At 57.6% G+C, this 26145-nt stretch overlaps 1 protein-coding gene across 4 annotated transcripts in view; it reads right to left on the bottom strand.

Moving 5' to 3' along the window:
- Positions 1-1393: 1393 nt before the first annotated feature.
- ARAP1 (ArfGAP with RhoGAP domain, ankyrin repeat and PH domain 1) overlaps positions 1394-26145 on the bottom strand; it is a 141763-nt gene continuing 117011 nt past the window's right edge. For 3 of the 4 annotated variants that reach the window (XM_067539083.1, XM_067539084.1, XM_067539087.1), the window contains 12 exons: positions 25608-25694; positions 24930-24998; positions 24088-24205; positions 20755-20868; positions 19278-19420; positions 17613-17645; positions 14092-14174; positions 10632-10682; positions 9316-9379; positions 8218-8373; positions 3351-3389; positions 1394-2556 (listed from right to left, as the gene is read on the bottom strand). In XM_067539083.1, the coding sequence (XP_067395184.1) occupies positions 3372-3389; positions 8218-8373; positions 9316-9379; positions 10632-10682; positions 14092-14174; positions 17613-17645; positions 19278-19420; positions 20755-20868; positions 24088-24205; positions 24930-24998; positions 25608-25694 (936 nt within the window). In that variant the 3' untranslated portion in view covers positions 1394-2556; positions 3351-3371. The remainder of the gene's footprint in view (positions 2557-3350; positions 3390-8217; positions 8374-9315; positions 9380-10631; positions 10683-14091; positions 14175-17612; positions 17646-19277; positions 19421-20754; positions 20869-24087; positions 24206-24929; positions 24999-25607; positions 25695-26145) is intronic. The other variant, XM_067539085.1, reaches the window with a different exon arrangement.

Raw genomic sequence — 26145 nt, 5'->3', positions numbered from 1 at the left:
TGGAAAGAAACTAGATTCCAGCACTGGCCATAGCTTGCCTGGTCCTTTTTCCCAGGTACTTTTCCCAAGAGGAGGGGGTGTTAACATCGGGCTCCTTGGCGTATTTCCACTTGGCCTCCTTAAATCCCCCCTGCTGTTTCAGCCAGCTACGGCATTCATCTTCTCTTCCTGCCCTGACGCGGTGTGCAATGCCGACGTCGAAGGGCGGATGTGTCCATCTGAGCGTGTGTGTCGGGGGGAGTGAAATGTGCTCCGTCTCCCCCAGATCTAACCCTGGCAATGGGGTTCCACCAATGCTTAGAGAGCCTTGGGCAAAAGAGGCTCAGAAAGTGCAAAGTGTGTATGGCTATGACCCCCTTCCCTTGGCACAGATTAACAGGGTACATGGCTGGGCTTACTTCTAACTTCGGTTTCCCACGTTATTGCATCTGACCTGTCCTTTAGAGTGTGAATCCCAGCCAGAAAGAGCAACGTTACCCTTACTCTCCTTTGTAAAGTGCTCTGCACTCCTCGGCTGAAAGGGGCTATATACAGACAGAACATTATTACTCTGTCTCATACCAAAAAAGCAGCTTATGTTAACCTTATGGGTGCATAACCTTAACTCTGCCCCCTGGGTATGGGTTACAATGCCCTCTTTACTTACATGATAACATTTTGGGTTCCCACAGTTCCTGCCTCATTCAGGGCACAAGCTTCACAGCATGCAGCAAATGAGACAGCTGTTCACTGTGTGGTCCCTGCCTCATTCACCAAACCAGGGATGGGGCAAGGGCTTGCAGAGAAAATGGCATGCGATCAGATAATTAAAGACCGCACAATAATGCACATGTTCAAGGGGCAGAGTTAAGGTTGCCTGGACAACCTTACTTTTGGGATTTCCTGGCTTTTCGGCGCTTGACCAGGCCGATGTAATGTTCTTTTAACGTCTTTTTTTTTTTGTCTAGAATTTCCTAGGTGTTTAAAGAAAAGGGAGGCTACTAAACAGAGGAATTCTTTCCCTCGGCTAGTCAGCTGGAGAACGCATTCGAGACAGGTCGCTCCGCTCTCTGAGCGCCCACTTTGGAACACTGAACTAGACAGAAACTGGCCTTTTTCTCTCCATCCAGACGGTCCCGATGAAGAGGGCCACTGCTCCTCCGTCGTGGCCTGTGGCCCAAAAACAGTGGGCTCATGGGTCTCCATCTTCACCTCTAGCTGAAGCAACTGGCCCTCCTGCCCCGCACCTCCATTCCAGCCTGCAGCCCCAAGACAATGGTTCTTCACCCCTTTATTTCAGCTTGAAGACTGGGGGTAACGGGCTGCCACCCCCCACCCCCCATTGGCCTGCCACTCTCTGGCGGCCAGCTCCCCGCCTTGCCTGCAGAACAGAATCACGGGAACACCACCACTCTGACTTCCCCAGGCCTTTAATATTAACAATAACCAAAGACACCATTAAACAGGATAGCGCCGGCCCCGCTCCCCCGGTCTCCTGGCCGCTGAAGGCAGTTTGCAGTTTCCTTTACACCAGGAGGCAGGATGCAAGGGACTCCCAGGCCAAACGGCCCCACTCCGGGCTCAATTTTAGGTCCAGAGTCCCCTCCCTCCCTCCCCGCACAGTCTCTTGCTGCTTCCTCCAGACGAGCATCCCGACCACGGCTGCGTTCGCCCCTCTCCACGTCCCCAGGGCTGGGCCGTGCGACCTCTGCTCTCCACGCAGGGATCCTGCGGCTGGCTGCAGAGCTGCGGCTCCCCCCACCCGAACGTCCCTGCCCGCGAAGCTTTCACCAGAAAGGCACGTGCGGTCGTGTGACCCGGGAGCCTGGGAGGAAGAGAGGTGGCGTAGGGGCCCGCAGCGGCGAGGGAGCCTTCAAGCCGCTTCCCCGGCGAGTCGTCTTCAGCCCTTCCCCGCGGCCGTGATACCGAACGGCTGGGGTTAGCCCATCGCTCCCCCGTACGAACATTTAACGCTTCCACCAGCAGAAGCGCCCCCGGGGGAAGGTCTCTTCCTGGGCCGGCCGGCCGATCACTGCTGCCTTTCCACGGCTTGCGGCTTCACGCAGACAGAGAGAGATTTAAAGAAAAGCGAGAGTCCCCGCAGCCCTGGAGCCCCTCCCGGAGCAGCAGAGAGGCACCACTCCAGCCTACGTCCTTCCAGTTTTCATTCAGGACCCAAGAAGAAGCAAGAAGCAGCTGGGAATGGGTGAGAGAGACGCAGCGATGAATCGGGAATAGTCCCTTCCAGCACAGCGTCCTCTGCCCCTGTCTCTGGGGTTCCGCTGGTTAAGGCTCTGACAGCCAGCTAGATGACCAATTAGGCGGCCTCTGCTTGAACGATTAACCCTTCAGAGGCAGCTCCGGGGTCCCATGCTCTTTCCCAATGGATTAATTTTCCCCGGTGGCTCCTGGTTTGCTGCTGCTGTTGGCTTTGCCATAGAAAGAGGTGATTGCATCAAGGGACTGGCGCGTGTTTCGAGAGCCTCCCCGGTCTCGGCGCAGACCCCGCTGGGTGAATGGGGACAAGGCTCGTGCGCACCTGGCCTCTCCGGCTGGCTCCCCCTTTCACAGACGGACCTGGGGACCAAAAGAGACAGACAGGCTGAGCCCCAGGGAGAGAGAGCGCGACCCAGCCAAACGGCTCCTCCAGGAGCTTTTCCTGGCCCGCTGGCTCCTGCTACCCCGCCCCACCCACGTCTCTTGCTCTCAGGGCCGCCTTGGAGATGGGCCCATTAGGTCAATAAGGGGAGGGTGGCACAGCCGTGGGGGCACAGTAGGGGACTCGGAGCTTAGGTCAGTCCCTGGGTCCCCCTGCTGTGTTTGGCCCTGCCTCACCTGAGGGAATTGGAGCAAGCCACGCAGGTCAAAATTTGGGTGCCATAATTACACCCCGAGACCCTCCCAAAGCCCCTGAATAGACTCGGCCAGCGGCTGCCCCTGCCAGCGCGGCAGGATCTGGAGCCCCCATGAGCCGTATCTGTGCAGGTCCTTGAGCTCAGGCAGTACCAGGGCATGCCTTTTCGACCCGGACCTCATGGTTTGATCCCCACAGGCAGCCGGGATTAAGATGGAAAGCGTAGGCGCCACGATCACGCAGATCCCAGCTTGCCATGCTACGCCCTGATCCGAGCAGGGGCCGTTTGGGTGGAGACGGAGCGGGCCAAGTTTGGGATCTGCTCAGCTCCCAATGGAGCCGGCAGTCACCATGAGCTGTCTCTCTGCAGGGAAGAGGAAGGCGGCTCTGGGCTAATTCTGGCCATTGAACTGCCATTTGGTCCCGGGAGCCGGGGGAAGATCCCCTCCTGGCACGTGCAGGGGTGAGCGACGCAGGGCAGCGCAAACAAGCAGGGATGCTGGAAGCACTGAATCACCTGACGTGTTAGGCCTCCGACTCATGCGTCTCGAAGAAGCTGGAGAGAGAGCAAATAAGGAAGAAGAGGTTAGTTTTCCTTCTCCTACAATGCGGGTCATTAGGCGAGGGTGACAGGGTTGCTGCCTGGGAAACAAAGGATTCACTCCGGCTCAATGTCCCCTCCCCTTGCGTAGGTTCTCAGGGGAACCAGTATCAATTAACTGCCTGGGCACGGGGCAAGGGACGACCGTCACTGCGGTAAAACGACTGGCCTGAGACGGGATCAGCGGGAAAACTTGGCTCCTGTGATGAGCAGGCCAGACCCAGCCCCCTGCACCGCCCCCCAACACGCAAGCACCGCGGGGCGAGCAGGGAGGCTGGCATCGCACCCAGGACTTGTGGAGCGAAACTTCCAGCTCTGGTTGGATCCTGCAAACCCACGGATCTCTGGGGCAGCCCCGCGGGTGCCTCTGCGCTGCCCTGCCTCCTTGAGACTCGGGGAAGGCCACGAGGCATCCGGCATGTCACCTGCCTACAAGAATCCCGGTGGCGGGAGCTGGTGGCTTGTCCCCTTAGCCAGCCTGCGGCTGCCCCCACACAACCCACACTGCACGCTACTCCTCTCGCGTTCTGGCTCATCCTCGGGGGCGGGGCAGGCATAAACGTCACTCAGGTTCTTCCCTAGCACCCACAGCCACCGGACCGTGGCCCTCGTCTGTCAGGGGACGTGTCAATTTCTACAGCATCCACCCTCCCCAGGGGCAACAAGCTTTGCCCTGCAAACTCTCAGCGCTCGGGAGAAGCCTGTCTGAAACGCAGCATCGTCCTGCAGGCAACGGCTTACGTGGGAAGCCGAAGAGAACAGCTCGTGGCCCCAAAGCCCTGGTTCGTAAGGCACGAGCCTTGGGCAAAACAGCGAATTGCTGAGATCCAGGCCTGAGTCGCAGGGAATCATTCTTCGCAGTTTCCTGCATTCTGCCAATTAAACATCTGAGCACCATCTCTGAGCACCTCACAACCTTGCTGCGCAGTGGCTATTATCCCTGTTTAACCAGATGGGGCGCTAGGGCACGGAGAGATGCAGCGACTTGACCAAGGTCAGGCAGGAAGTCGGTGGCAGAGCTGGGAATTGAATACAGATTTCTGTCCAGCACCTTAACCACACGACCATCCTTGAATGCCTGAGGGAAGTGACCACAAGATGCGTCACAGCTGCATCCATGGGAAAACGTCCTGTATTATCCTCCCAGCGGCAGGAAAAGGTGGCAAACTTTGTGTCAGAGGAACAAAGGGCCGGGCAAATGCGTGGCAGGTATGGGAGCAAAGGTGCAAACATCAGCTGCGGGAAGGCAGTTCAGGCCAAGCAGAGATGTCCCACTGCTGCAGCACCGGATCTGCTGCCAAGGGGGAACTCGCAAAAGCACCAGAGGAAGAGGGAAGACACGGCCTCTAATCCTGGCCTCCTGGGATCAGCCAGGGAATGAACTGTCTGACCCCAGCAACAAAAGACTCTGACATGCCCGTGCAGCTTTGAACGGGGAGGCAGAGGCTTGCGTTGCACGGGGAGCTGCCGCCAGGGGGATTCGGGAAATAAAGCTGGAAGGGATTTTCAGCTGGAACCGAGACGCTCTGAACTGATGAAAGCCCAACATGCTCCGAGAGACCCTCTGGAACATCCAGGGGCCAGGGTAGGATCAGCCCTTGCCCAGCGGCCCGAATGCAGCAAGCCTCACCCACGCGCTCTCCAGCCTGAGCGGTTTCCTCTTGCTCCCTCACAATCGTGTGGAAAGGGGCCGGAAGGAGGCAGGGCCGCAGCCCTGCTCTGACTGCACCAGCTCGCAGACCTGTCCACCCACTGCGCTTCATGTGCTCCTGACCTTGCAAACAGCGGGATGAGGTCGGACACAGCACCCCAGCGCCCTGCGTCTGCTCTCCGAACCACCCCAGATACAGGAGGGGAGGGAACGCTGCCGGCACATCCCCCGTTACTCATGCTCTTCGGAGACTCGGCACTTTCCCTCGCGACTCGCCAGCTGTCCTGCCTGACCCAGCCTGCCTTTCACGAGTCCTTTCACGCCCGGCTTTTAGGGAAAGGGGGTTAGCGACGTAATCACTTCCCAGGCTGCCACTTCAAGCCCTTCCTTGCTCAATGCACACAGCTCTCAGAGTGGACGCCCTACAGGACCCCCAATAGCTCCGCTGCGTGGGGGTCTGAGCCTGCGTGGGAAATGGACCCTGGTTCAAAACACTCAGTGCCTCGGAGCCTGCTTACTCTGCAAAGAGATTTCTTGAGCAGGCCGGGTGGGGTTGTACAAGGGGGGCTCCATCCTTTCAGAATATACCGCACCCAGAGGCAGTGTAGTTTAGTGGTTAGAGCACGGGAGTACGAGCCATGGATTTTATTCCGGCCACAGATTTGCTGCGCACCCCCCGGGGCACGTCACCTAAACGCTCCTTGCCTCAGTTTCCTCATCTATCAAACAGGGCTCATGCTCCCACCTCCCCTGGGTTCTGAGAGGGGGAATTCACTGATGTGCACAGAACACGTCGAGATCTGCACATGGGCAGAGGATTACTAAGTTGGAGATTCCCCTGAGCTGCTGCAGCTCCCAAGGGCGTCCCTGGAGTTGTGGGTGCCCTGCCCCGCCGGAAAACACAGGCCTTTCCAGCGTTAATCATCCTCCCGTAAAATGCTCCCTGAGCGCAGAGTGAATTGGGCATCTGCAATTTCATCCCACCCCCAACCTTGAGGCAGTGAAGTGACACTAGAATCGCCATGGACGGACAGGGCAGGATTTGAACGACCAATGCTGGAAAGAAATTTAGCATCGGCAGGGCTCAGAGCCTGGCTTTTCATCTGATTCCTACACACGCTCCTAAGGAACCCATCACTGTGGCATCTGGGCACAGGCAGAGCCCTGCGCGGGCTGCGATGCTGACGGTGCAGAGTCGGTGCTTAAGACACCCTCAGCAGACCGTCAGGCAGCACTTCTTGATGGGGAGATCCGGGCAGCAGCAGAGCCTCCGGCGGGAAGGGGCGGCACATTGCTGCCCTTGCTTCCAACAGGGCTGGACAAAGGATACGGAGGAGGGAAACGCTCATGCAGTCGCAGAGGATGGAGTCTGGGGGGGGACCCTAAAGGGTTCCCAGCCCCGCCTGGCCCTTCGCTCCCCACTGTTGAGGCTGGCAAGGGCCTGGCCAGGACTCCATCAATGGGGCCAGCACCCTCTCCCCAGCCTCTGGCGGATGGGACTGAGCCAGCAGCCTCCGTGCCACGCCCGCTTTACACAGTCAGGCCTGAGGACACATCCGGAGGGACAGAGCGGAAGAGGGGAAGCAAAGAAAAAGCAGCGTCCGATCGTGCCCCAGCGCCGGCAAGGTGGAGAGCTGGAAGGCATCTCTCCCCGCCCCCTCCGCCAAGCAAAAAGCCGGATGCGTCCCATGGCACAGAGCCGCGCAGGAGACCCTGTCCCAGCACAGCTCTCATTATAAACCTGAGGTTGGGTCGGGCCCGGGGTCCTGTGTGGCGGACGGCCTGAATATCGCAGGCAGAGCACTGGCGCTAACAGACATTTAAACATGGCCATTGGGAATTCAGGGCTAGGACGTGTCGGTCCCTTACTGACCCACAACAGGGACCCAGCACGGGCAGTGGTGGGGCAAACTTCCCCTGTGACATCTTGCCACGACCTGCCCCGAACTGACTCCTCTAGAGAGACCCATTCAGTCCCTGGCCCATTGTGAAGACGGTGTTTGTGTAGAGACACTTGTCTTCTAGCAGTTGGGCTGAGACCCCACCCAACTCATTTCACGACCCATCGCCCCGTCTCCAAACCATGGAGGAGGAGCGATGGGGGATGAACGCTGCCAGTGCCAATGGCTTCCCTCTGGCCATCAGCTGCATTCCTGGCTTTCCGGGGCCAGAGTTGGAAGGACATCCAGAAGGGAGAGGGCAAAAGCTTCTGGTCAGGTTTATAACAGCAATAAGGACCCCAAAGCTCAGTCTGTTGGCAGTCAGATAAAGACCAGCTCTTTGCTAACGCCCACACCCAGCTAGTCCTTATCTGAGCTGCCGACTGCTGGCTCGGGCCTTGTTGCTCAAGCGAATCCGTGAGGTTTCCACGCTCATGGAGTCACGGTCTGCAGTGGCCTCTCTGGCAGTCCCCGGTGCTGCCATCGCGTGTGGACAGAGTCCAGAGCGCCGAAGGCGAGGCTCAGGGAAAGGCGAGGGCCGGACAGCTGATTTGTAACTGAGAAGGAATTTCAAAGCAGCAACCCCAGTTACCAGGGGAAATCATCCTCGGGACAGCATCCCCGGTCGTTGCATCATGCCTGCCGGTATCTCCCCACTGACGCTCGGACAACGGCTCCCTGGACCTTAGGCCTGATGGGGACGGTTGCACGGCACGGGCAAAGACTGAACCTTGCACTCCTGGCTTTGTGTCGTCTGGGTCCATGACCAGGACAGAGGCCGGAAAAGGATCTGGAAGCAAACTAACTGTGGAAGGTGCTGCATGCTCGCCCGTCCCACGCCAGCTCTCGCAGGCTCCGGTCCCCACTGGGAAGATGGGCCAGTGCTTGGTGAATGAGAGTTTTGAATGGCCGGGGCCTCGATTTCCTCCCACTTATACTGGTTTGACACCAGTGTCACTGACTTTGGCCCGGCCACTGCGATGATGACACGTCTCCCTTTTAGGGTCACGGCCCCGGGCGTGATGCTCGGAAAGGCAACAGCGCCCTGATCTCGCACTTGAGGAAACCCCCGGGTGTGGGGATCCCCTGCCCCGCCCTGCCCTCACCCCACCCCGGCAAGCATGATGCTCCGAGCCGACCAGATGCTGCTCCCTGCACCGACAAAACCCAGCGCCGATTGGTTGTCACTCACAGTTAGTGGGTCAGCAGCAAAAGCAGCCACACTGTTCCTCATCTCATTCTCATTGCCCCGCAGAGGGATGAGCGAGATGTTACCCAACCTGGAGTCGTGCTGTGTCCGTGACGCCCGCACCTTGGAGGATTCGGAGGGCCAGACATTCCCGCCGTTCTGGGGAGGGAGAGCAGACGCATGGCGAGTGAGCGGATGGGTGCAGGGACGTGCCTCAGCTCTGACCCGGAGGTCTCCATGTCCCACTTGGTCCTTGGCCTCTGCCGAGCCCGCCCACCGGGAGAACGGTCAGCACCCTCCCGCCATGCTGTGTGAGCTCTTGTCCACCAGCAACTGGACTAAGAGCCGCCAAAGCATTTCACGTAGGGCACTGGGCAGAGATCAGACACTTCTCCGCTGAGCGTGGCCAGCTCCAGAGAGGCAAGTTAACCGGCAAAGTCTTTACAGCCCGTTGAAGTGGATCTTTGAGCTAGGCGGTGAGCTGAGGAAGCCTTCGGCGGGGCAATGACCCGTCCTGCCCCTCTCCAATGTCCTTGGCTACCTACCTAACGCAGCAGCTCCCCATCAGTGCCGTGTTTCTTCTCTCCCACCCCTGTGAGGCAGGGCAGGGCTGTTCTCCCCATTGTACAGACGGGGGAACTGCAGCACGGAGAGGCTAAGTGATTTGCCCAGGTCACACGGGGTGTGTGTGGCGGAGCAGGATTTGAACGCTGCTCTCCCACCCCCCAGGCTAGCCTTCTAACCACCGGACCCTCCTTCCTCTGGCTGGGGAGACACCGGAGACCTGGTTAATTGGGAGGAATCTCGGCTAAGATATGCTCATCACACCTGCATTGGTCACATTCATCTAATACCCCGTGACTATGTGGACCATGACATGTGACTGTCCCGGCAGGCAGGCAGAGAGATGCACCCAGACTTTATCTAATTTATCTACGGGACGGGGAGGTGGCAGCGTCAAGTGGTCCCAGGCCGACCCTCCCCCTGTGGCAAGGCTGTATCCGAGCGGTGAGGAAAGGCCCCTCTCTGCATCCCACCGCCCCTCCCCGCCCTGTGGGGTGGCAAGGCATGCTGACGGGCCGCCCGCTGCTCCCGCAGTACCTGTACGTGTAGGAAGGTAGCGAACCACTCCCGCAGCTCCATCTGGGTATCGCAGCACAGGTACCTACGGGGGAGATTGAAGGGGAGGTTAGGGGGCGGCGTGGGCAGCGAGACGAGCCCCCTCCCCTGCCCACCAGCAGGCCTGCCCGGCTTCTAGCACGAGAAACGCAGAGTTCCTTTCAAGCAGAGACCCCCCGGCAGATGTGAAACACGACAAGCCCTGCAGTCCGGCTTGCTTGCTTGCAAAATAGGGCTGCCTCGGGGGCTGCTACTCCACATGGCGGCAGGATGGATCCAGCCCAGGGCAGGGCACCGGGTGACAGCGCAGAGCCGGCCAGCTGCCCTGTGACCAGTGGGCGTGGATATGCCGGCGCGGCAGGAGTCGGGGCCATCTGTAGTGAGAGCCGTGACGCTGCCGCCTGCCCTGGGTGGGGATCCTGCAGTCAGGTTTCCTTTCGAGCGAGGGTTTGTTTGCAGCAGGGGGAGCGCTTGATTCCCGCCCAGGAATCTGATTTGTGTGAATCGGATGGATCGAACTGGTTTGAATCAGGATCTGATCTGGCCCGCGGGCCAGCTTGAAAACCGGGCTCTTTAGGCATTCAGGACCAGGCCCCAACGTTACCGGGCTTTCAGCCCCATTCCGGATCAGGCCCATTTTTCATAAGGTGCTAGGATGCCCTTGGCTGTCAGGCTGTGGGCATCAATGGGTATCATGATTAACCGTAACACAGCTGTGTGTCGAGTGATCTGTTACCGGCATCGTCATTAGTGATCAGAGAACATCTGGCGTGTCTGAGGATGACAGCTGCTCTGGGGGCGCTGGATAATTAGACAGAGAGGGCGGCTAGACAGGCAGAACCAGAGGGAGGGTCCCTAGAGCCAGACAGGCTTGTGTGGGTGGGTGACAGATGGAGTGTGAGAGACAGCCCACTCTTCTCTCCTGGACAGAATCTGAATTGCTGGACTGTGCATCATAGACCCTGTACTGTTAACGGAGATTCTCATGTAGGTCAAGTAACAGGGGCCCACAGAAGGTGGGGGTCTAAGTGGCGCAGGGAGATCCATGCCGGCAATGAATTTGTTTCAGTAACACCTGTACAAGGGAATGCAGACAGATCCTGGCCAGCTCCATTTCTGGGCAGAAAGGGCCGCTCCCCTTGCGGTGGGGAAGTCCCTGAAACCTGGTTCTGTCTCGGAAATGAGCTCGGTCCCTGTCTGCCTGACCGTCAGTGTATCACGGCTAAGCTTAATGAAGAGCTCTCCTCCAGCAAATCCCCCCTGGGTCCCGCCCGGCCCAGCCTGGCCCGGCTCCTTACCACTGCTGCTTTTCATGCTTCTCGTTTTCAAAGAAGACGGTAAAGCCCCAGCTGGAAGGGAGAGAAGAGAACACAGCGATGAATTCCAGGGTTCCCCTCCCAGCCAGAGCAAAGCTGGTATCCCAGCAACCGCAAGCACCCCGGCGTTACTGTGGCGAGCGGTTGTGATTTGTCACCCCGGCCAGGCATTTTCCTCCGTAGTTTTGCTTTCGGAGAGGGCCAGGTGGCACATCTGCCCTTGGTGGAGAGTTCTTCTCGCAGCCAGAGGACGCCAGCGATGGAGTGAGGGGAGCCACGTGACTTAAAAACCCCCTCTCATGGTTTTGTGGCGCCTTTGATCCCAGTGGAGCCCCACGTTTTGCCTGTCAATTAAACGCAGCCAGATCTGGGAGGAGGAGGGGACAGGCCAGTGCTTGATTTGCAGTGAAAGAGGTGCCGGGCCTCCAGCAATTTTTTGACATCCATAACGGAGGCAGCGAGCCCAAATTAGTTCATTAAGCATTGGCGCGGGGTGTTTAACGGCACACTGCAACGTTACGAAGCAGGGTGGGCCGTAAAGCAAAAGACATCAGCCCTGATTCTTCCCAGTTTTACACCAGCGTCCAGCCCACAAGCTGCTCCCGGCCAGAGATGTCCAAAATCAACAGCACGACTCTCTTATACAACCGAATTGCTCTCAGTTCAGCCCCACCTATGGGCCGAGCAGCCAGCAGTTGGACTGCCTGACCTGTGGTGTCTAACCCCCCGCGTGACGGGCAGAATAAATCACTCTGGACTATCCCAGCAACACACTGCCATGCTGAGCTCTAGGCATTGTCCTGGTGCTTTTCATTTACCAGCCCAGGCAGAAAGCCCCAGCGTGACCGGTTTGATCATCGCCTGCATTTTCCCTTTCCTCTCTACTGAATACAAATCTGGAAGGATGACTGCACCTGCAGACCACCAAAGATGCGCCTTCCCCCCCAAGCCGCAGCTGCAGCCCTGCCACCTCCAGCTGTGCTGGTGTCGCATCTCCCAAGCCAAGCAGGGTCAGGCTGGATCCATACTTGGAAAGGAGCCTGCCAGGAAAAAGTCAGAGTGCTGCAGCCAGCAGAGCTGATGTTATAGCAGGGGGCCCTTTCCTCTGAGCCAATACTGAACCTACCTGGCCATGTTTCAATGAGAAACTTGTCTAAGGTCATCCCAAGTTGCTTTGAGCAAGAGCAGGGGTGTCTGTGCTGGTCTGAGCCAGATTCCAACCTGGAGAGCGACAGCGCTCTCCGGAACTCGTCTGACCTCCCGCACGCCCCAGAACCTCGCCCGCCCACTCCTGTGGCAGACCCACAACCTCTGGCTGAGCCCTGGCGTCCTCAGATCACGATGTCAAGACGGCGAGTCACAGGGAATGCACCGTTTACACTGGTTTCAACCCGCAAGTGACTCGTGCCTCCTGCTGCAGAGGAAGGTGAAAACCCACCGGGGTCTTTGCCAATCCGACCGGGGGAGATTCCTTCACGCCCCAAATCTGGTGATCAGCTAGACCTTGAGCATGTCGCAACTCAGAGCCCGCCCTATCCCCGACGTACCACCTGAGCAGGCTGGCTGGGTCTGGCCCCAAACCACACCCAGGAAGCATCTGTATCAGCTCCACTTTCATCCTATCCACTTTCTCGCCCTCATGCCTCGCCCTGACACCAAGCAGCAGGGCCCTGCTGCCACCCGTGGAGGGTGAGAAACCGGGGTGGGCCAGGCTGTACTCCACTCGGCCCAGCGGGGCTATCGGCCGGCGGCTCCTCCGTGGAGCTGCAAGCCTGCGGGTGTAGCCGGCGTGGCTTGCGAACCCCCCCGGCACCTGTCCCTCTTGCAGCGAGACCTGGGCGCACGTCCATGCAGAGGGCGTCCAGCTGCAGCCCCTCTTCCGGCTCCTCCAGACCCTTTTACTGACGTTCTGGCTGCACTTTTCCCTCCCTTCCTTGCCCTAGCACACCCCATCCGTGGCCCCCCGAAGTCCCGAGGCCTCCTGGCCAACCTCCTCCTGGTGCTGGCCGAGACGGCCATCCACCACACCCGCAGTGTTTACTCGTGGCCTGGGGTCAAAGGCTCCTTCCCTTCAGTTGAGGAGGCGAGCGGCTAGGCCCGCCGTCTCCCAGCAACCGCAGTAGCTACCCAGGCTCAGCGCTCTCCATTCAGAGGGAGGCACAAGTCCCGTTATGCCGGCATCAAACCGGGGCACAAGGCACTGGAAGGACAGGACAGCGTGGCGTTGGTCCCAGCGTGGCTGAGATCAGCTTTTCCTCCCTGGAAGTGCTAAGCCCGTGGCGGGGTGGGACTCTGGGGCTGTCCGGGGAGGGGTGGAGAGGGGCCACGCCTCTCCAGGACGCTGTGCGCACAGCCTGAGCATCAGGAGGACGAGGACTGTCTCGCGAGGCTGCTCTGACATCTGGTGGCAAGCAAGAGAACAGGAGAAGCCCCAGCAGCTGGGACTGGGTGCAGCTCCTCCGCTGCGACGCCTGCAGCACTGACAATGCACCTGGGCTTGGTTCCCGGCTTTCGTCTGCCCGTAGCCGCTTCCTTTTACCCAGGAAACAGCAGAGCTCAGAGTTTAAAAGACAGCTGCGCTCCAGCCCGGGGCAAAGGCTCCTCCCAGGAGTTTTGGGCCGCTCTGCTTCCCTGCTGGCCGGCTCCCGGCCCACACTGCCGCTCCCATGAGCAACGGGCAGCCGCTAACGCTGTGTTCACAGCAGGGAAACCGAGGCAGCCGATGGCTCGTAGCACTGCAGCTTGGCTGTAGCATGACAGCGCTCTGGGTCAGTAAAGCCCTGGTGGACTGAGTGCAGGCTGGGAGCTCAGCCCTCCTGGTTCTGCCACTGCACGGCCTTGGGCAGTTCTATGGTCCTTCTTTGTGCCTCAGTTTCCCCTTCTGTGAAATAGGGGCAGTGATACTGGCCTAGGAGGTTCGTCACCTCCATAGGTGTCAACCGCTGCGTAACAGTATCTGCAATGAGCCCTGGAGCCTGAACAGGGCCCCTAGGTATGACTGCAATACAGTAATAAATAACTGGAGCAGAGTGCTTTGAGATCCTGACGGACGAGACAATAGAAGTACACCTTTCCAATTGTCTATTACTGCATTGCAGTCGTGCCCAAGGCCCTGCTCGGGATCCAGGGTTCATTGCACCACACACAGAGCTCAGAGCATTAATGGATGAAGCCACACAGTGAGCTGTGCCATCACCTCCATTTCACAAATGGGGAAACTGAGGCACAGAGCAGGGCAATGACTCACCCACAGTCACCCAGCTATTCGCTGGCAGAGCCCAGGAGTTGAAGCCAGAGCTCCCAGCTCTCCATCCCTCTGCTCTATCTACTAGCCCTCGCTCATTGCGTTACCACAGCGGCCTCTGGGCTTCCCTTTGGCAGGGCTGATGGAGTCCAGATCCCACCAGAGGTGCCGCTGTTCAAATTCCGACCCACTGCTCACCAGGTCGGCGGGCGAAGTTTCTTCTTAATTCCCAGGTAGACTTTCAGATTCTTCACTGGCCACTCTTTCTCCGGTCTGTGGCTCTGGGGAGACAGGAGAAGAGGGAGTTAAGAGAAAGAAACGACCCAACATCGATCGTGAACCCACCGCCACGGAGTGGACGTTTAGAATCTGGATCGTCCTTCCGGTTCTGTTTGCAGGGGACAGTCCATTCCGGCGAGTCCAGCCTCAGCAAGCAGGAGCGTGAACGATGCCAAAGCAACACGCAAAAAGAGGAAGGGTTTTCTGCCCCCCCGCCCACAAAGAAATATCCTTCTGTGACTCACAGACTGAATATAAGGCCTCCTTAGAGAGCAGCCTGAAACAGAGCCCCAGGGGCAAGGAGAGGTGCAGTGCTGTTCTCCTGACTCACCCAGGCAACCAGACCAGGTGGGTCCCATTAGCTCCAACCGGGGAGCATAAAAGGGTCTGAGTAAAGGGGGCGGGGGTGACACAGAAGGTCTTGCAAGGAAGCGCCTTATGTTTTGTTGTTCTGAAGGCGAATGCAAGGCAGGAATGGGAGTGAGCACCACAACGCTGGGGTCGGGGCTGCAATCCCAGTGCAGTAAGGGGCATGAGAAGAGGCCCCTAGAGAGCTGGGATCACCACTGAGCTCCCACGAATAGAGACTCAGCCCGGTGTTTATTGCTGGGGCCAGGTGCCTACAACCGGGCTGGGCCCAGCAGCTCCGGTGCCTACGCCCGAACCTGAGCTCATGCTCTACTGCCTGGGACGCCACAAGCACCCGGAGCGCCCGTGACGTCTGACAGCGGGTGGGGGCCCTGGCGCAGCCCCGGCAGGGGCGGCAGGCAGAGACGTAATCCACAAAGATTCTGTTTCCATGTAAACACCCCTCATGACAAAGGGGAGAAGGGCGGAGGGGACGCAGGCGAGAGCAGCACAGTGCAGGTTTTCCCGGGGAGGTGTCAGGATGCCTTTGAGAGGAAGAAGCTGGGGACAGAGAGACAGGTCTCTGGCTGCTGGAGAAGGGCCCCAGCCACGCCCCAGAATCTCAGCTTCCCCCTGCCAGCTGGCCCCACTCACTCGCCTGCTATTCACGCCCTGCGAATGAGTTATTTCCTTCCCCTCCAGGGAGGGCTGCTCCCAGGTCATTCCTCCTGCATATCTGGGCTTGGTTCATTCCACAAACGCCCACCCCATGAGATCCAAGCCCGGATGGAGACCCAGACCTCCCGGCTGGCCTCTGTGTCTGGAACGGCTCAACCCGAAAGGTCGGATTTGCCTAGGCAGAGAGCGTGAGCGTGTTCTAGGCGTGGCGTGGTATGTTATATGCGTGTCACACATGAAAGAGCCACTTTCATATTAGCTCATGTGAGTGACGGCAGTTCGATGTGCACAACATATGCTGGCCTGCACAGATCCGCAACGTCTCCCTTATTCTGCCCCGCGCTCTGGGGAAGGTGGGGGTTGGATCTGAACTGTGCCCGGCCCCTCCTTACAAGGGTCCAAACCAAACTCCCAGACCTGATCTCTGGGCTTTCGAGCCATCCAGCACTTGGCCGCTTGGGCCCCTGGTTCTTGCTTAGTAGAGCCGGTTCTGAATTATGCTGGGGGCACGATTCAGTCCCCAGGTGGCGTCTGCTGGGGCCCCACATGAGCAGGGTTGACTATTCAGATGTGCAAGACCCAAACGGGCCAGTTCACACAGCCAAGTCTCAGGCACACTGCACACACCGGAAAGGCGAATCGCAATTACACAGCAATCGAACGCACGCTGAGCCACTTACAAAAGCCTCCCTGGGTCAAGAGGTGGAGGCTGATTACACACAGAATGGATCAGCACCGAGCCATCAACCAGCAGCGCCTGCGAGCTGCCGAGCGGAGGCAGAGGGATGGCACAGGCTGATGCGTGTGTGTGTGTGTGTGTGTGTAATTATGAGCGAGGGGACAGAGCCATCCTCTGAACGCCAGGAAACACCCGCTCGTTGGCAAGGTCTACTCGACTGCAGAATAGCTTCCTCCGGGGAACAGGACGTTGAAACATGAAGGACACATTGCAGGGGCCATTCCTGCACTAGACCGGAGATGGACTGAGTGACCGAATGCTAGGCTGGTTTCACCCATCCTTTCTATGGCTCCACGGTTATCCACCCGCTCTCAGTGCCTCCCGCCCCAGGGCAGGCGAGCTGCGAAAAGCCAATCTTGCCTATCTCCCATTCATCATCCTGTCACACCCTCCTGCCTGGGAATCTGCAGCTCATTACGGGGAAGATTGGACCCTCACCTCACCCAGCTCGCTCGTTATCCTTGGGAACGATGCTCTTTTCCTGCTGAGCGCTGGGGGTGGGGACAGGGGGTGGGTCACAAAAGGGTTTTCAGTCCCCAGGGGAACAGGCACCTGTCCTGAATATTTCAACCATCCCTGCACGTCAAGATCCAAAATCTTGACCATGATGGCAGCCGCTTAGCTGGCTGTAACGCCCCGTAGATCACCGTGGGGCGACCAGCTGGTCGAACCCGCCTTGTTAAATGTTCCGCATCCCCTTTGCCCAGGAAGAAAGGAAGGACGGTGCAGTGGTAGGGCACTGACTTGGGAGACAGGGTTCAATACCCCCTGCTGCCGCAAACGTCCTGTGTGAGCGGGGGCAAGTCATTTAGCCTCTGGGCCTCAGTTTCCCCATCGGCACAAGGGAGAGAACCGCCCTGCCCTGCCTCCCAGGGATGTTGTGAGGTGTTCAGAGACTGTGCTAATGGAGACACGGGACTTCCAGAAACCTTGGTAAAGAGAGACAAAAAGGCCACTGCCAAGGGTCACTTGTAACAGGGGCAGGCCAAATCCTGCCCTAGGTTAGATGCCTGGCCCCGGCTCTGCCCCTCTGAACATTGGCAATATGCCACCCTGCCTTCACCAGGGCAGCTGGAACTACCACAGGGTCTGGCAGAGTTTTATTCTCCGTTGCTTCGGGGATTTTCGCTGCGCCTGTTGTCTGTACCCCTCCCTCAGTGTCGCTGGTATAACTTCCCTCGCCATGACAACGCACACCTGACCGCTCTCGTGACAGCCGCTCGTGACAGCGCAGGTCCGGGAGCACTGACACAGCTCTGAGGGCGGAGGGATGTGCGTGTTTGCATGCACAGCAGCTGACGGGGCAATCAAGACATTTCCATCCCTTACAAGAACCTGTGGGACTCAACGCGGACTGGATCACACCCTAAAACAAATACTGTGGTTTTCTACAGGAATAGCCCAAGGCACTAACAACAGATCTGGTGTTCTGTAGTGTGTCATTATTATACAACACTGCTGTGTTTTCTCTCCTTTATTTCCCTTTCTGATTGTGTGACTCCCTCTTTTTTTGGAGACAGAACACAGTGTGTCACACACACATACAAGCACACGCTTGAACATGTTTAGCGACTGGATTCGGGTCTGACCCAGGGCAGGTTTGTAAGGCAAGAGAGCGAATCAAAGCCCACAAAGCGTCCCCTTCAGCCGTCACTCAGCACGCTTCTCTACTTACATTTTCCAGGACAGGGATCCGCTGCTTTGAGCTCTGTTTAATAAAGGACCAGGGTTAAAACCAGACACAGAGCATCAGCCACAGACCAGGGAGAGGTATGTGTGTGTGACGGGAGAACTGCCATCCCCTAGGTAACCCCTGCTCTGCCCCACCACGGCCACAGAACAGAAGGTTTGTAAAGCAAACGTGGATTTGGGTCTTGCTTCCCAAGGAAGGTGCAAGGATCTGTGCACTAGGGGATTTGGGCACCTGGCCCCAAAGGGTGCGATAGTTGGGCAGGAAGGCCCAGAGACGGGGACTACAGGACACAGAAGGGCAGGACCAAATGGTTATAATCAGCCAGTGGAGTGAGCCAAGAGCTGGATGTCAGGATACTTGTGTTCTAATCCGGATTCATCCGTGGACCCAGTGTGGCTTTCGACAAGTCGCTCTGAGCCTCGGTTTCCCCATCTTTGAAATGGGGATAACAGCACCACAGTGCTTGGATTGCCACATGTGAAAAGCCATATGCCAATGTGAAGTATTATTGTTACCATGCTGTGGTGCCGTGTCGCAGTCCCCGATCCTTACAGGACTCTTAACACACTTTGACAACATGGTTTTACCAGAGTTTGGTGCTATCGTCACAGAAACTGCACCGTGTAAACAGATTCTTACTCCTCATTTCACCTCTTCTGCTATAAATGGGACTTGGGAATCAGAAGTAAATAAGGCTCCAATGTGTCGTAATGAATCCAAAAGCACAGGTCCTTTCCACTTGAGCTAAAGGAAACTCCCCATTAGCTGTTAGCAGTATAGGGTCCATGACACACAGAGCAGCAGCTCTGATTCCATCCAGCAGAGAGAAGTGGTGCACAGACATACTCGGCAGTTTGCTACATAGGAATATGAGGCCTGTCCCAGGTATCACAGGCAACTGTCATATAACCCTGGTCATAAATCCATCTTAAAGCTAGTCAGCTTGTTTGCCCCACTGCTCCTACTGGACACCTGTTCCAGAACCTCCCTCCTCGGATGGTCAGAAGCCTTCTTCTCACTTCCAGACTACACTGATTCATGGCCAGTTCACCCCCATTTGTTCTTGTGCCAAAACCGTCTTTCAGCTTCAATAGCTCTTCATCCTCCCTTCTCTTTATCACCCCCCGCCCCCGCGAGGTATTTATAGAGCAATCAGATTCCCTCTCCGCCTTCATTCTGCCAGCCTGAACCAGCCAAACGCCTCCAGTCTCTTCTCTTAAGACAGGCCCTCCCTTCCCCGATCACCCTCACAGCTCTGCCCTGCACCCGTTTCTGTCTGAATTCCTCCCACTTGCGCACGCGGGACCCGATTTGCACCCAGGGTCAGGGAGGAGGTCTTACCAGCCCCTTGTCCCCAGGCCTCGGTACCTCCTTATCGCTGCTGGAAAAACCTCGCCAGCGCAGGCTGGAAGTGAAATGAAACGCCTGCAGCCAAGCGTCGCTGACCTGTGCCCCCAGGAAGCGTCCCCCCCCGCCACGAGAGCCTACGGCGGCTAGTGAGCAGAGGCAAAGCGTCAACGAGAGAGGGGAAGTGAAGCCAGAAAAAGGACGCCCGCTCAGGTCAACGGGGGGTCTGCAGGCGAGGGAAAGGGCTGCGTGCCCGGGACAGGAGGTGGCAGAGGGTGGTGGCAGGACCAGGGAACTCACCCGCACTTCCTTGTAGAGCCTCAGACAGCTGCGGTTCAGGATGAAGTATCGGTCGTGGAAGCCCGTGCTCAGTCCCAGCCCCAGCAGGTTCCTCTCCTCCCGGAACTTCATCATGCCGTGCTTGCTGTCGCCCACTCGGCTGGCTGGGGAGAGCAAACGGGGGGTTGGGGGGGGGGAGGGTTCTTAGCGGCCCCTGGCACAGAGCTGTTAGAGCGGGACCACCAGGGCTTAAACACGCAGCTGCAGGCGGACATGGGCTGCGGCCCAGGCACCACGGGAGGCAGGATAATTCCCACCCTGCCTGTAGCTGGCAGACATCGCACGGGGCCCTGGGGGTTTCTAACCCTGGTCCCTTGTGTGCCAGGCACCCCCTGCACAGCAATGGATGCTGCGGGGACAGGCAACGCAGAATCAGAGAATCAGAGAAGACGAGGGTTGGAAGGGACCTCAGGAGGTGTCTAGTCCAACCCCCTGCTCAAAGCAGAACCAACCCCGACTAAATCATCCCAGCCAGGACGTTGTCAAGCCGGGCCTTAAAAACCTCGAAGGATGGAGATTCCACCACCTCCCTAGGTAACCCATTCCAGTGCTTCACCACCCGCCTAGGGAAAAAGTTTTCCTAATGTCCAACCTAGACCTCCCCCACTGCAACTTGAGACCGTTGCTCCTTGTTCTGTCATCTGCCACCACTGAGAACAGCCTAGCTCCATCCTCCCTGGAACCCCCTTTCAGGTAGTTGAAGGCTGCTATCAAATCCCCCCTCACTCTTCTCTTCTGCAGACTAAACAAGCCCAGTTCCCTCAGCCTCTCCTCAGAAGTCTTGTGCTCCAGCCCCTCATCATTTTTGTTGCCTTCCGCTGGGGACTCTCTCCAATTTGTCCACATCCTTGTAGAGGATGTGCCATTCCCTGTCCCAGGGGGCGGGGCTGCAGGAGAGAGCCCCACCGCCCCACCTGGGCAGAGACAGAGCAGGTGATCTGTGCAGAAACTGCCCAGGGCAGGGCTTGTTAATAAACCAGCTTTCCTGTCCGAGTTGCAGGGCGTGTGCGAACGAGGGAGGGCGCTGGGGAAAGTCGATGATGTCACGTTGCTTTGCCCTCTCTTCATCGTATCTGCTCTGGTTGGGCCCGGCTTGACCCCATCGCCCAGTCTGTCGGGTTGAAAAGCTCCCCCCTGCCACTGCTTAGCACTGGCTGGAGTGCACACACCTTGTCTTTCCTTTTCCCCTCGCTCCTTCTCCCCCTCCTTGGGTTTACTGCCTAGCACAACCCAGTACTGACAAGTGCTGTTTCCAGAACCCTGGGCCAAGCACCAAGCTGCGTCCGAGATGTTCCTGGACTGGAGCCAGAACCATCAGGGCACAGGATTGTGCTCCTGCAATTCCCGGGCTTCACGTCTGGAGGACATCGCAGACGACGCTGAATGCGCTGTGCCTCCAGCAAGACCCCTGTCCATCCTGGATCCCTTCTGCACCCACCTAAATAGATAAGCATGTTCTCCATGGACAGCTGCTTTTTCACCACCAGGTAGCTGTCCGTCCCCAGGCAGTGCAAGATAGGCAGGACTTTTTCAGCGTGGTGCAAGGGTCGCTCTGCACAGGGAAGGAGAAACAGGTGCATTAATGGCCCCGTTCGGCTCATCCCCCCCCCGCGATAATGCTGAGACGGACCAAAGCTCAGACTTCAGGACTTAAAGCGGCGCTTAGGAAAGAACAATCCCTGCCTGCGTGGCAGGTTTTAACTCAACTCTTTCCAAGCCCCAGAGGTGCTCTGAGCCCACAAAGCACCCGCTAGGGGAGGATTATCGGTGCTTTAAAAACTCTGCCCAGGCATCTTTTCCCCCACTACCAGAATGCAGCCGCTCTGGGGTGGAACGTGGGTGGCTGTTCAACAGCATATAGCAACGCTACCCAACAGCTTAGGAGAGGAAGTGAATGATACCCTTTCCAGCTGAGGCTGCAGGGTGGATCTAGGGAAGCAGAATGCAAGTGTTCAGGCTGCACACGAAGGCCTCATGCATCTTCTCTTGCAAAATCAGTCACACAAAAAAAATACAGCCAGAGGACCAGAAAATACTAAGGAGCGGGCCACACAGTTATAATAATGATGGGAGAACAACTGTGCAGTGTGAATTAACTAGTCCAATCAATTAGTAAACAGCTTTTGAACGGGCCAGTCAGCATTCATTTTCTTAATGAGTTCTCACGTCACGCTGTGTTGCAGAGATCCAAGCTTTCTGGCAGAGCTGACAGGTACTTTGCTGCAGCTTGGAGAGGGGATGGGGAAGGGAGACGAGGATAAAAAGAGGCACTGGCAAATCTTTTGCAAGATGAGGCCAGTGGAATTTTAAAACCACGTTTTTAACGTCTGCAGAACACAACCAGCGCAGCTTCCGGGTGTTGTGGCCGGCAGAGGAGCAGCAGGGTTAAGGATACTCCTTTGTGGGGAGCTTGGAGATCAACGGATGAAAGGCCATGGACGAGAGACGGGTGTCAAAAGGTCTGTCTTCACTGCAGAGTAAACTCGGCACCAGGGTCAGCCATGCCTGGGGGAAGAACAGCCCCTCTGAAAAGCCCTACCCATGTTACTGTGTCCTCGCAGCTGCTACACCCCCGTGTGTCACTAGCGGGCACGTCCCTGGGTTCTTTGGACTGCTGACGCTGAGTCATGCTCTGATTCTCGCCCAGGAATTGGGAGAGACGTTGTCTGTCCTAGACACAGGGGGATAATTGTGGGAAGGCGCTGGAGGACTGTCAGCACTGCAGGGATTTAGCCTGTGTCCTCTGCAAGTATGGATGTAAGCCTGACCTAGGCTTTACCCTATACCCCAGGGGGCACCAGCTAGCCCGGGTTGAAAGCACCACTAAGCTCAAGTGAGAAGGTTTTGTGTGTAGACAGGAGGGGGTTAGGGTCAAGCCCCGAGTAAAAGCCCGAGGTGACTCTAGTGAAGATATACCCAAAGAGGGCTAGAGGATTGTAATGATCCCTTCTGGCCTTCCAATCCAGGCCAGCTAGTTCCCCGTCACAGCCCCGATCCTGCCCCCACTGACGACCGCCAGGGACTTCAATGGAAGCACAACTCAGCCTTTAAATGAGAGGGCTGCACCAGAGATACATCAGCGCACAGCAGCACCGGCTGCAGGGGGAGGTGAGCTCTCCCCACAGCCCCAGGGATGCACGGGGGAGGTATCAACGAAGACAGACCAGCCTTTAATGACAGGCGACACTGCCTCTTCCTGAAGGAGGATTGGCCGCCTGAAGGTCGGGAAACGCTGCTGTGGGCAGTTTGCCGGCTGCTGGCAATGAGCTCACGTACAGGCCTTTACGGTCGCTGGGATTCTCAGAGCACGGCCGGGCAAAATCCGGAGCGGTCCTGAGCAGCTGCAAGAGCGCCCACCGCTTCCACTGACTTCACGGGTGCTCGGCTCTTCGCAGGATTTGGCCCACTGCTACTACTTAGTACTAACGTGGCCGGCGCCTTTTATCCAAGCATCTCAAAGCACTTTCCAAAGGCAAGTAGCTATAGTCCTCCCTGCCTAAAGGAAAGAGAGGGCAATGCGAGAGACAGGCCCAATTTTTAAAGTGCCTATTGATTTTGGGTGCCACAAATCTGGGGAGCCCAACTGCACACTTAGAGCCAGCTATTCAAAGGTACTGAGGGGCTACACATGCAGAGAGGCACCTAGCGGGGTTTTTAGAAGGGCCTAGATGCCTCTCTGCATCTTTAAGTGCCTATATACCTTTAAAGACCTGGCCCTAGCACCAGGTTTTCCGCAAGGCTGAGCACTCAGTCCATGTGGGCGCTCAGCACCTCTGCAAATTCAAGCCCCAAATGTCAGGGTCGGCACCAAGGAAATGACTCATCTGAATTCAGTGTCTGCTCTGGAAATCACAGAAACAGAGGGCAGGAAGAGACCTCAAGAGGTCATCTAGTGCAGCCCCCTGCGCTGAGGAAAGACCAAGAAAACCTAAACCACCCCTGACAGGGATTTGTCCAACCTGTTCTTCAAAACCTCCAGTGACGGGGATTCCACAACCTCCTTGAAGCCTGGTCCAATACTTAATTGTCCTGGTAGTTAGAAAGCTTTCCCTAAATCTCCCTGGCTGCAGATTAAGCCCATCACTTCTTGTCTTACCATCAGTGGACCTGGAGAACAATTGAACCCCGTCCTCTTTAGAACAGCCCTTCACAGATTTGAAAAGTGTTCTCAGATCCGCCCCCTATTCAGTCTTCTTTTCTCAAGACTAAACCTGCCCAGTTTTTTCACCTTTCCTCACAGGTCAGGTTTTCTAAACCTTTGCTCAATTTTGTTGCTCTCCTCCGGACTCTTTCCAATTTGGCCTCATCTTTCCCAAACTGTGGCGCCCAGAACTGGACACACAACGCCAGAGGAAGCCTCACCAGTGCCGAGTAAAGCAGGACGATTACCTCCCGTGTCTGACGTACAACACTCCAGCTAACACAGCCCAGAATGACGTTAGCCTTTTCACAACTGCATGGCACTGCTGACTCGTATTCAATTTGTGATCCTCTATAAGCCCCAGGTCCTTCTCAGCGGTACGGCCGCCTCGCCAGTTATTCCCCACTTCGTTTGATTTTTCCTTCCTAAGATCAGTACTTTGCACTTGTCTTTATGGTCAATCTATGTGACTTGTCAGGTCACAATGTCAGAGCCAAGACTCTCCCGATACTCTGCTTGCCGGCGCTATGACCGGGTGCCCATCCGGCTCTCGGATCCAGCATTCCACCCACTCCATGCCCGAAATGGTCCCATTCTTGGAGTAACCCCTCTCTCCCGCCGGACACAGACCTGCCTCCTCCCTCTCATTCACTTCGAAGCAGCTCCAGTACTCCTTCTCCTTCATGAGGATTTTCCTCCGGTCCAAGATCTCGAATGTCAGCTCATCTGCCGTCATCGTGGCTGGGATCTGAGAGGAGGAAGAAAGATGTCTCTGTCGTGCCCGCCTCCTGACAGGCGATGTCTCCATGGCCTTCCCGCCGCCCCTCTGTGCACGCCCAAGCACCCAGTGGGGTACCAGCCCTCCTGTCCGGGAGCCACGGAGCAATCTAACCTCTGAGGTCGTCCTCTGGCTAGCAGACAGCTCTCTGAAATGGTTTGCCAGGGCTGTGGCGTCTGATAGGGCAGTCAGATGAAGGCTTTAGCTCTGCTGTTGATGGGGCCGAGCTGATGCCCACAGACGCCGGCCAGATGGACTGAAAATCCATCCCACACTGCACCCCACTGTGCAGCCCCCCTAGCAGGCTCAGCCGGCTTCGGCTCCCCGGCTTCCCTGCAGTCAGAGTCACCCACGCCCTGCAGTGGAGGTGGAAGCGTCTACCGCCCCCGCCTGCCAGGGCATGCCCAGCGCTGGAGCTCAGAGGGCAGCCACGGTGCAACTGACTGCCCCACCTCACACTGGCTGTCTGGAGCCACCCTGCCTCTCCGCTGGGTGGCAGTGACAAGCCCCAGCGCGTTGGCTTAGAGCGAAGGGAGCATCGCTCCCCATCACGCGGCGTATCCCTCCAGACAGCTTCCCCTTCCAGAGGGCAGCTGGGACACGGCTTCCGGCAGAGACTCCCTGCAGGCCTGTCCGTGGCCTCTTTCCCCTCCCAGCGCCCCCCGGTTCCATCGCCCCCTTGCCTTCGCCCCACCTTGACGTGCTGCTCCGCTTCAGTCTTCTTTTCCTCCAGATACACGGTGCAGATGAAGTCTCCGGCTTGCTGGAAAGGAAGAAGAAAGGGGCTTTTGCCGACAGGTTCCGGTTTATGGCGGGGACGCAGACACTGGTCGGCATCAATCCCTCCTGGCCTGACCTGCCACGCCCCAGGGATAAGAGTTCGTCTGGGCGCTGAGCTCCCCTTCAATAACCTACAATAAATGTATTCCCCAAATAACCCCTTCTCACAGCGTGGCTGGCCCTTTCAGGGGAGACGGGTCTCAAGCCCTACCTGTGACACACACAGCTCCCCAGGTGGGCAAACGGAAGGTCATGTGATCAGTGAGTCAGGTGATTCAATCAGGCAGGCAGCTGACCCCCCTTTTCCACCCCTATTCTCAAGCAATCCGCTTTGCCGTGGGCCCACCGGAATAGCAACCGGGGCCATGAGAAGCCATCAAGGCCCTTTCCTACTGCCCTTCAGTGTCCGTGGCAGCCCGGCGGCGGTCTATCCTAACGGCCCGGACCTCAGCCCAGGTGCTGCCGAATGGGACGGGAAAACAGCTAAAAGATATTTTATCCATAAAGAAGTCCCCGAACAGGGCGAGCGTGTGCAGCTGAGACCTGTCCCCCCCCCTCCACCAGCGCCTGGCCTGGCCGACGGGCCGGCTACCTGGGTTCCACTGGAAGAGCCAGCTACCCGCATTTTGAGGATGGCGGTGATCTCGTCCTGCTGCTTCCGCATCTCTTGTTCGTCCACCTGCCGAGGGGAGAGAAGGGCAGAGTGACCCAACCCGCCGCAGCCCGGGCTGGGGGGTGGGGGGGCGGAAAGGCCAGGTGGACAACTTCACGTGGGTCAGTCCCCGGCCCCCTGCCCGTCACTGAGCTGTGCTGGTCTGGAGACACCCACCCGCCCAGCTCGACGGGCAAGCAAAAGGCACCGAGGGTCTCTGCATCAGTGGTTCTCAGCCTTTCTGGGCTCAGGACCCATTGGGCAATGTTTCTGGCCTGGTGCGACCCAGTAAATAACCTGGAGGTGCAGCCCCTGGGGCAGAGTCGTAACTAGTCATGTGCCCCCCCCCCATTTTTTTACTGTGCCCCTCCCCCCCCCCCCAAACCCAGACAGGTTGGGTGGCCCACTGAGGTGAGTTCCTCCCCTAGTCTTGCCGGGCCCGGCTGGCTCAGCCGTCCTCTCCTCCTAGATCCTCAGA

This window comes from Emydura macquarii, unplaced genomic scaffold (assembly GCF_026122565.2).
Source record: "Emydura macquarii macquarii isolate MOO-44397 ecotype Brisbane River unplaced genomic scaffold, CSIRO-AGI_Emac_v2 contig_509, whole genome shotgun sequence".
Lineage (NCBI taxonomy): Eukaryota > Metazoa > Chordata > Testudines > Chelidae > Emydura > Emydura macquarii.
The sequence above is the reverse complement of the archived record's forward strand: the minus strand, read 5'-3'. Positions and strand labels throughout refer to the sequence as shown.